We start from the raw sequence: 10669 nt of genomic DNA on the forward strand, positions 1-10669 counted from the left end.
TCCTCTGATGGCTCCTGGTCTGCCAGAGGGATGTCTGACTGCCAGCTTAGGCCCAATCCCCCAAGGAGCAGGCCTAAGCCAGCAGGTGGTCATTCCCTGAGGGTTCCCCGATGCAAGAGGACACAGGCTGGGCTGAGCCCCCCGCCGCCCCGAGTGCACTAATTTTTGTGCACTGGGCCTCTAGTATTTTATAAAAAAAGATATAAAAAGTCTCTTAAAAACTGGAGGAAAGAGAAAAATGTTTTATTCTCCTCCTAAACATTTGTTGTTGTTGTTAATCCTCACCTGAGGATATTTTTCCATTGATTTTTGGCAAAAATGGTAGGGAGGGGAGAGACAGAAAGAGAGACAGAGATGTGAGAGAGGCACATCGATTGGTTGCCTCCCTGTATGCACCCCACACACCCTGACTGGAATCTATTCCATACGGGACCCTTTAGTCCTTGGGCCAATGCTCTATCCACTGAGCCAAACCAGCTAGGACCCTCCTAAACATTTTCAATCAACTTCTCTCTCTCGCCAAGAAAATGGCAGACACTTGTACCAGTAGACTCTCTGTTGCCAGGTCTCTTTCTCAACAGAGGAGCTGGCACCAGGAGGTCCTACCTTTTTAGAAGTGCCAAGTTCAGCTGACTTCTCCGAAAGTTCTGAAGACGACACAGCTTCAGGTCGTTGGCTACCTATTTTCTCTGGTTTATCCCTTTCATTGCAGCTTTCAGATTCATCACTAATGGGCTTGAGTTTTCTTCCTCGCTATGCCAAGAAAACATCATTACTGCTTTAGAAAATACAAATGCTTATCACTCTTATCATAACAGTAGCTGACCATCAAGCCCACACTTCCCATTTCTAAACTTCAAGATGGAACAAGGAGATGACAAGATTAGGGGGTAGGACAGGCAACCCAGAGGAAAGAAAGCTCCACATACTCCCAGGACACTGCTCTGCCTTTGTAAACCACAATCTAAACACAGTACGTGAATGTTACAACTGACAAGGTACACGGAGATACGAGACCTCTGTCATGGAAAACACTTCAGACATAAAAACATTTCACTTATCTAAAAAGTACCTTCTAAAATACTCTTCCTCTATGGAAAACATTGCCACAGAACTTTTTTAATATGCATCCAATCTAAACAGGATATGGAATATTTTATGGAACATTTTCTCTATTGTCAGCCAATCTAAGCAGGATGTGAACTATCTTAAAAATTAAGGTAGAGCCAAAACCGGTTTGGCTCAGTGGATAGAGCGTCGGCTTGCGGACTGAAAGGTCCCAGGTTCGATTCCGGTCAAGGGCATGTACATGGGTTGCGGGCACATCCCCAATGGGTAGTGTGCAGGAGGCAGCTGATCGATGTTTCTCTCTCATCGATGTTTCTAACTCTCTATCTCTCTCCCTTCCTCTCTGTAAAAAATCAATAAAATATATTAAAAAAAAAAAATTAAGGTAGAGAAGAGAACACTCCGACCTACCTTTTTCGCAGTAACTTTCACAGGCTCGTTCTCACTGTCTTCAGTTTCAGAAGCGTTCAAACTGTGCCAAAGAATGAGCCGTCAATATCTTGCACACATTTCATTTTCATTCACATGTTTTAAGTTGCTTGCCCAACAAGAGAACAAGCCCCACTGAATGAAATTTCCCGTCTGTCATGGGTGGGGCTGCCACCTGCCAAGATGCGCTGGTTGTCTCCCCGTCACCCCCAGGCCACATCTGTCACCCCCAGGTCATATCCGTTGATCCTTGGTAGGAAGTACTGTTGAGTGTCCCATTACAGCAGCACCTTGTGGTCACATCTGAGAACTGCACCCTCCTCCGAGTCACCATGTCCAGGTCTACCAGGTGTACTAAAAGCAGACCTGCACACACCAGGCCCATCATTAGGTGGAATAAGTGGGAATACTCCTTTTGTCCTTAGAAAAAGTAACCCTGAGCCTCAGGTGATGGATGAGTTCTTTCACCTTCTGCACTCAATTCAACACAACAAACATTTAACACCAATCTCAAAATGCAGAGTACAGTGAATAAAATTACTTTAAAAATTCAGAGTCTTCCTTTGAAGGTTCCCTGTGTGGCAGGAAGACCAAAGATAACGCCAAGCGATGACTTGGCAAGCATTGGACAGAGAAGACGAGGGCAGATGGCTGGGGATGAGGAAAGACAGCATAGCTATGACACCCGAGTTGACTTTTGAAAATACTTTTCCAGGCAAAGAAACACAGGAAAGAACAATGGCCGGTTCTTTCTTCAATGTTTCACAGTCACTTGTTTAAGATCATCGAATAAAGACAAAATCTACACTGAAAAAAAAAAAAAAAAGAAACACAGGAAAGGGTACATCAAGCAGAAGGAAAAGTAAGTGTAAGGAATGGTGGTGTGAAACAGCGGCATGTTCCCGGAATGTGCTGTGACAGCGACGGCAATGCTAGGGGACAGAACAACATGGGACCGGGGAGCAGGCCACGCAGCCAGGGCGCCCTCAGCTGGTCAACAGCCGGCAGCGGCCGTGCCATCAGGACCCACCTGCACCCGCTCCCCTCCCCACCACTCACCCACCTAATTCCAACTCAGAGGCCACGCCCTCCCGAGTGATTTGCCAGTGACTCCTTGTGAGTACCTCCTGCTCCATAAGCTCCATGAAGACAGGATTACGCCCATTTTGAGTCATTAATACAGTGCCTGGTACTTAGTGCTCAATAAATGCTTGTTGGAAAAATGCCAAATAAAAAGCAACCATTTCAAAGTTTACTAGATGCCAGCCAGATTTAAAGCCTGAGAGGATAAACTGATCTTGAAACAATCCTGTGAGGCAGGTTGTATTATCATCCCATTTCCCGATGAGGGAGCCTAGAGGTTAACGTCTTATGTCTGACACAGGCCGAGCACTTGACAGTGGCAGAGAAAGGATCGGAACCAGCACAACGGGCTGAGGCCCCGTCACCTTGACCACGACACCGTGAATAGGAATGAATTCAAATATTCACTGAATGCCTATCGTGTGCCAGGGTCACGTTCTAGGCCCCCGGAGAACAGCAGTGAACAGAACGAAGTCCTGCTTTTTAAAAAAGATGCTCCTATCGGGGAGACATAATGAACAAATTTAAAAATGAACATAAAACGTTGGTCGGGTAGAGATAATGCTGCAAGAAAAAGAGCAGCAAAGATGTACTGGTGAAGAGAGGTGGTATTTTCTATGAATTTTATCCCAGTAGAGCTCTGTGTTGACACCTGAAATCTAAAAGGAAGCACAGGAGCAAGCCATGCAGATCACAGAGGAGGAGCAATCAGGCGCAGGGACTGGCATATGCAAAGGCCCTGAGGTGCAGCATTATGTAAGAATTTGAAGTTGACGTGATCCGGAGTGAAATAAGCCAGCCACAGAAAGACAGTCACTGTGTGACTTCACCATAGAGGGGATCCGAAATAGGGGCCCCCGCAGAACCAGAGAAGGGGATGGTGGTTGCCAGGGGCTGGGGACATGAAGTTTCAGTGAAGTTCTACAGATGTGCTGAACAGCACTGCACCTATAGCTAACCCACTGCACTGGACACTTACAGATGTGTTAAGAGGGTAGATCTCATGTTAAGTGTTCTTATGAAAATAAGACTTTTTAAAAATAAGTTTTTTAAAAAAGAAACCAAACATTACTTCATTGCTATTTTCTTTCCAGAGATACACCCCAAACAAAATGATACAAAGTTAAAAATGCAGGACAGAAAAAAAAATACTAAGTAAAAAAAACCAAACAAAACATTAAAAAAGAAAAAAAAATTTAAGATCAGCAAGGAGGTCAAACCAATAGGTTATCCCAGAATGCAAAGATGGTTTAATATAGTAAATCTATTCATATTGGTCAAATGAGTAAAAAACATAAAAGAACACATAATTCTCCAGAGACATGGAAGCATGGAGCAGACGGGTGAATCTTGGGGTGGGGGTGGGAGGGTGGTCCCCATCTTAAAGAGCTCAGAAACCCCATTAGCCATGAATGAAATAAACAGGTGCTGGAATATGAGCGTACCTCCTTCTTGCTTCTTGTCCTCGCGGAGGTGAAGGGATAAAGGACCCGCAGTGCTTGGAGAGCTCAGCTTCATCGCTGTAGATAGCAGTGCTGTGCAGAGGAGGCTCTACAAAAGGTTTTTAAGGTGCCACTTTAAAAGTCTGCCTGGGCGGGTTTAAGGTTGTTCTTTACAATGGAGCACAAAGTGATTTTGTTTAAATGAGCACAAAGTGATTTTGTTTAAATGGCTAACAAAATAATCAATTACACCACCTACTTCCCAAATGTTTTTGATCTCACATCTCAACAATGAAAAATGTAGACCATCTCACTCACATACACATCGGATTAGCCGTCAGTGGGCATTTATCCACGATCGCCTGTATCTCCGTACTTGCATGAAAATGTCTCCGTGAGAGGAAAGATAGCTACAAACAGGAAGCCTGACATCTCTCTCCTCCCCTGATGGAGCCATGCTCACCGCACTATCAACTCCAAGGCCCGGGCCCGCTCAGGGTGAGCACTCAGTGTTCGAGACGGACTCCAGTCCTCCCTCCCCCCGCTCTTCGCTAGAGCCTTGAGCTACATAAAAAGTTAACCGAATAGGGAAGAAGCTCTAAGAGGAGACCGAGTGGCCGCGGTGGGAGGCACAGACGGAGGTGCTGTCAGAGGGCCAACAGGAGAGCTGGCAGGCGGGGCGCAGGGCAGGTGGAGGTCCCGGGGAAGGAAGCTGGTGGCCGTGGTGGCGGCGCTGAGTGGCGGCAGAAGGATGCTGATGGGAGCCAAAAAACCATTTCTTCACGCTCAAACCTTAGCACGGCAGTGCCCATTTACACATCTTTTCAAACAGCTGCTTAAATAATACACTTCTCACCAACTGCACCATTTTAAAGTTAGCAATATACTCTGTATTGGCCTCCAGCAGGCAAAGGGATTGATTCACTGCTGGGGATTACAAGGAAAAAAAGAGGAACAGATCAATCCTGAATCTCCCTAGGTAACCAGTCATACAAACTGGACTCTTAGAACTCAAGAGTGAAAAGATAACCCCGCTTTCGGTACCATTTCTGGCCTCTGCAGTGGGCAGTGATGCGGGCAGAAGCCGTCCCTCCGGACACACTGCTGGGCAGCCAGGCACCCGCCGGTTTCTCCCACCAGCACAGGGAAGCTCTCCCTGGCTCCCTGGTGCATCCTCCTCCTTGCTGTGCTTAGAAAAGGGGAACTTACCCCCACTTCTCCCTAAACCCAGGCCCTTTACAGACACCATACGAGGCCTGGTGTGACTGGCTGGACCGATGCTCCTAGAAGGGCTCTACTTTGATAATGTTTAATGGAGTTCTGAGTTCCAACCGACTCAGAAGTGAGAAAAATTAATTCACATCACCAAGAACTGCCCCGAACATTCTATTCACACACAGGCAACTGAGTTTTATGTTTGAAGATATTTCTATCTTTTTATTACTAACTAGCCTGAATGTTATTGCTTCAACTACTTTAAAGCGTTTAGGATAAAGGTTTGAAATACTCACCAAAGGATTCATAAGGTTCTTCATCTTTCTCATTTTCACTCATCCTGCCCATGCTCGAGATTCCAGAATTCTCAGAAAAATCATACATGTCCGTGGGCTTGTGGGGTGGGCTGGCTTTCTGAAAGTGAATGCAGTCAGTCACGGAACTGGCTTTACGAACAAGAACAGCACAAAACCGATGGACTTGTCCTCAAGGACACCCCTGCTGGCGCTGCGGCCGAAAGAAGCGCCTTCACACTCTGGGAGCAGCGTGGGGGGTGGAGGAGGGAGATGCACAGACCCCTCTGATCATCTGCAGCAGGAGCTGGCGCACTTTCCCATAAAAGACCAGATGGTAGTGACCTGAGGCCTGGCAGTCCGCAGGGCCCTGCGACAGTGACTCAGCTCAGCCGTTAGCCTGAGAGCTCGGGACGGTGCAGAGAGGGAGCGTGGCTGTGCTGGATAAACTTCACTACGGACCCTGGAACCTGAATTCATAGCATGCTCTTGTGTCATGGGATACTTCCTCCTTTATTCCAACCATTTGGAAATGTGAAAGCCATCCTTAGCTTGCAGCACTGGACACAAGCAGGGGCCCACGGTCTCTAGTTTGCCAACCCCTGACCTACAGAAAGTGATGGGCCTCGACCGAGAACAGCCCCACAGGTCTGAAGGGTCACCAACAGTTCTGAGGATACCCAGGGTTAGAACCCTGATCGGGGGAGAGTCCAGGGCTTGCAGTTCAATAGACAGATAAGCCCCATGAACTTTGCTACCCAAAACCCTCACGAAAGAGCAAAACAGAGAAAATGAGAAAAACGTCCATAGTAGCTCTGGAAAACAGATGAGGAAATTCTGGAAGATACAAACAAGATGGAGTAAAGCTGACAGAACAAAAACTTGATCACTGACAGCTCCCCCCACCCCGAAAATTATTCAAGGAGTGTTTGGGGTGGGATGCCCAAGAAAAGGCAGACCCTCCATCCTGCTGAGGCTAAGCTGCCTTCCAGGAGGGGAGGGCAGGAGAGCTAAAGAAACCCGTCCCAGGCACGCGGGACTTTAGCTAAGGGGGCTGGGAGCAGGTGGCAGCGCTCAGAGAAATCCCGCCTGCACACCGGACTCTGGGGCAGAGAGAAATCCATGCACAGAACGAGCACCCTAGGGCTGGGGGAGTGGAGAGCTGAGGGGCCCTGCAGGAGCATCCCTCTGCGGGGGCCTTAGGGCAGCAGGCAGGACACCACGCAAGACAGACAGACAGACAGCCAGGGCGGGACAGAGCAGAGCGGACTCCCTGACCGGCGCCCTGCGAGCAGGCACCCTCCGACACCGTTCCTACGTCTTAGTGTCCACTGCCAATCCAAACGGACAACCCTGGAAAGTAATTTAAAACTGGCTACCCAAAGTGTTAAAGAAATGTCCTGCCTTTGTCACCGACTTAGTCCAACCCCCCACCTTACAGTGAAGCTGTAATGTGGGTAAGTGGAATACCGTGAAACCATACACAGTTGTCTAAAACGGTAATACAGGGAGAAATGGCCACAAATGAAAACAGTAACATACACAAAGCTGTATACTTTTAAACAGCGCCCGTTAGCCGAGTGAAAGTAAAACCAGGCTCGGTCCAGGGAAAAGATTCAAAGCCTGAACCATTCTCTCCATCACATGGAAGAAGCGGTAGGAAGAGGAAAACACTATGGCACCACAACAAAACACGAGCTCGCCCAGTGGCCTCTCCATGGCTCCGAGCCTCCCACCAAATGTCAGTGATCTGCGTCGTCAAAAAAGAGAAAAATCACATGAAAACAGGAAAAGATAACTTACACCTCCCGTGGAACGTGTTCTTCCTACAGTGTTCTTGGAATATCTCGCACTATTAAACGGCAAAAACACACACACACAGAAGTTAGGAAACATTTTTAAAATAACTGGGAAAACACCATAACTTGCAACCCTTTCCAAACCCCATCTCCCGTTCCTTGCATCAACAGCGTGCACCCAGAGAAGTTCAGGTTCTGACAAAACCGTTTAGAAAGCAGAGCCCCTATCTCTCCAGCACTGTTAAAAGGACATAAAGAGAGCAAAAGACTGCACCGGACAGTGTGCCGAAACCCCTGGCTATGTATGAGCAGGTGTGCGCACTAGTCCTGATGTTACTGTTAGTCGAGGTAGCAGGGAAAACTGCTCACAGCTGTGGCTCTCACACCCCAGCATCAGACTCACCTGGAGGGCCTGCTAGACCCGACTGCAGGGCCCGCCCCACAGGGTCCGATTCCCTAAGTCTGGGCTGGGGTCTGAGGTTTGCATCGCTAACAAGTTCCCGGTGCTGCCCACGCTGCTGGGCAAGGAGCCCCACTTGGAGAACCACGGCTGTACCTGACCTCCAGACCCAAAGAAGACAGCACAGGTATGCACTTTATGACATTTAATGATGTGGGGGTGCAGGTGAGTTAAGTGACATACCGTGGTCACAGTCAAGTAACAGAAACAGGACTGGAAGCCAGATGCATAGCTTCTTAACCTAAACTCGTGCCTTAACTGTGCTCCCCAAAATGGTTGTTTCTTTCTTACCTTCGGCAAGGGCAAGGGGGCGGGGCAGGGGGCGGGGCGAGATTTCCAAAAGATGGAAACCCCTGTGATACTACTATATGTAAAAGTTTTGCTGTCTGCACACCAGTGCATTTTGGGAGGAGGGAAGAACAGATTTCATGAGTCCCAAAGGGGAAAAAAATGTTTATATATAAATACATAAATAAAATGTTATACATAACATATAAATACAAATGTTATATAAAAAGCGGCAGCTTTGTCGTCTCCCCTACCTCAACCCCGCTGAGATGTGGTTCAGCTTTAAGATCTGTGGTTTGCGTTATAAAAAACAAAACAGGCCCTAACCAGTTTGGCTCAGTGGATAGAGTGTCGGCCTGCGGACTCAAGGGTCCCAGGTTCGATTCCGGTCAAGGGCATGTACCTTGGTTGCGGGCACATCCCCAGTAGGGAGTGAGCAGGAAGCAGCTGATCGATGTTTCTAACTCTCTATCCCTCTCCCTTCCTCTCTATAAAAAACAAAACAAAACAAAAAACCAACAAGGGCTTGGAAAAGAAGAATATTGACTACTAGCCAGAGCACAGGTCGCAGGAATGAGATGTCTGGCAGGGAGCAGGTGCTCGGTGTTTGTTGGATCGCTGGTTTCAAAGTGTTCTGAGCCTCCTTTACGCTCACCCACAGAGTAACGCCAACACTAGCTACCATTCCTTCCTGCGCGTCCGGCACTGTTAAACCGTAACCCCATTTAAGGCTCAAGGCAATCCTATGGGGGATTATTATTCCCATTTTACAGACGGGAAAACAGAGGCCCAGAGTCACACGGTGAAACTAACGCAATGGTAGAGCCTGGGCGCCTCGCTAGCAGCGCAGCTGCCAGGGGCACAAAGCGCGGTAAGACGAGAAGATAAAGCCGGCCTCGGGCCTGCGCTCCCAAGGGCCGCAGCACTTACCTCGCGCCTCGCCGGGTCCGCACCCGTCCCGCGGAGGCCATCTCGGCCACCGCCGCTCTCCCAGCCCGAAGAGCCCACGAATCTCCCGCCAACACCGGCCACCGGCGCCGTTCCAAGCAGCCAATTCGGGCAGAGCGCACGCGCACGCGTTGCACCAAGCCCCGCCCCCGGCCTTATTTACCGGCGCCCCCAGGGCCCCGCCCCGTCTTAGAGCGCGAGGGAAAACGCGGCCTGGATATAACACAACGCGGAGCTGGAGTCCACGTCTTACAACCAGCTGCTGACGGCCCCGACGCCAAAGATTTGCCAAGCCTTCCCTCCCACCCGCGCCTGCGCCAATTTTCAGGGATCCACGGCTCGGGAACCGGAAAGGGGAGGGCCCCTAGCCGAAAAGTCAAAGGGCTCTCAGCAAAGAGGCGGGTCCAAACCCTGGGCTGGGGCGCCTGCTGCTGGGCGCCTGCTGCTGGGCGCCTGCGCAGTTGCAGGGCGCTGCCCAGTAGGCTGGATTTGACTGCCAGTCCGCTGCCTTAACCAGTGGCGAGAACGGGGGGGGGGGCGGTTTCTTCATCCATCAGTGGGAGGACCCTGCAAAACAATGATGTTGGGCCTCATCACACCGTCAATAAAAATGCACCCAAAGTGGACCAAAAGCTTAAACCTCAGCGCTAAACGATGACACGTTTAGGAGGAAGCCGAGGGCAAAGCTTCGTGTCGGGATTCGGCAATGATCTCTTGGATGTGCCGCGCAGGCGCAGTGGGTGATGGAACGGCCCGCAGAGGCAGGGCCGCGGGGGGCGGTGGGACGGTGAGTGAATGAGCTCAAGTCATTGCGCCAATCCTACAGCTAAAAGCGGTCACAGTGCTAAATGTGACCTTAGGCATCTGTGACCACAACAGAAAATATGAGCATCTGTCCTGCATGCAGAAGAACCCAACATAATGTCAACATAAAAAGAAGCGCCCATGTACTCACCACTGGAGTAGGAAATAAACCGTTACCATCCCTCCCCGGGGTAAATTTGATCATTCCCAGGCTTTTCTTTTTCTTTTCTGCAGGTGCTCTTCCTCACTCAGCTATGATTTAGCCACGTCGCTGCACGGGGCTGTAGTTTGTTCATTTTCATTCTTTGGGATGCATTAAATAAACGTACGACATTGTACGGATCCACTCTCCTGGGTACGGATACATCAGTTGTTTTTTGTTTTGTTTTGCTTTTGTTTTTGCTATTACCACCATGCAGCACTAAACAGTCTTGCGTGTTGCAGGATACATGTCTAAGGGTTTCCCTAGGGAGAGACTCGGTGGTAAAACGATCACCTCGTTATTTAAGGCATTTTCAGCTTTACAGGATAAAGCCAATTTTTACACATTGTTTTGTAGACAATTTACAGCCTCACTAGCAGTATCTAAAAGTACCCTTGGCTCCATATACTTGTTGATACCTAGAACTTTTCAAGACTTTCACATTTTTACCTAACTAGTGAATTGAAATAGTACCTATTGTTGTTGTTTTTTTAATTTGTATTTCCCTGGAGTTGGTCATCTTTTTTTAAAAAAAAACAACCTCACCTGAGGATATTTTTTCCATTGATTTTTAGAGAGAGTGGAAGGAGAGAGAGAGAGAGAGAGAGAGAGAGAGAGAGAGAGAGAGAGAGAAACAT

At 48.7% G+C, this 10669-nt stretch overlaps 1 protein-coding gene across 1 annotated transcript in view; it reads right to left on the reverse strand.

The window, feature by feature from the left end:
- Nucleotides 1-9150, reverse strand: part of CENPU (centromere protein U) — a 20767-nt gene extending 11617 nt beyond the window's left edge. Inside the window, exons 1-6 of the mRNA XM_015569767.1 lie at nt 9008-9150; nt 7334-7382; nt 5534-5651; nt 4026-4131; nt 1480-1540; nt 607-753 (exon numbers count right to left, since the gene is read on the reverse strand). Coding sequence (XP_015425253.1) covers nt 607-753; nt 1480-1540; nt 4026-4131; nt 5534-5651; nt 7334-7382; nt 9008-9048 — 522 coding nt within the window. The 5' untranslated portion in view covers nt 9049-9150. The remainder of the gene's footprint in view (nt 1-606; nt 754-1479; nt 1541-4025; nt 4132-5533; nt 5652-7333; nt 7383-9007) is intronic.
- Nucleotides 9151-10669: the final 1519 nt, after the last annotated feature.

This window comes from Myotis davidii, unplaced genomic scaffold (genome assembly GCF_000327345.1).
Source record: "Myotis davidii unplaced genomic scaffold, ASM32734v1 scaffold184, whole genome shotgun sequence".
In the NCBI taxonomy this organism is placed as follows: domain Eukaryota; kingdom Metazoa; phylum Chordata; class Mammalia; order Chiroptera; family Vespertilionidae; genus Myotis; species Myotis davidii.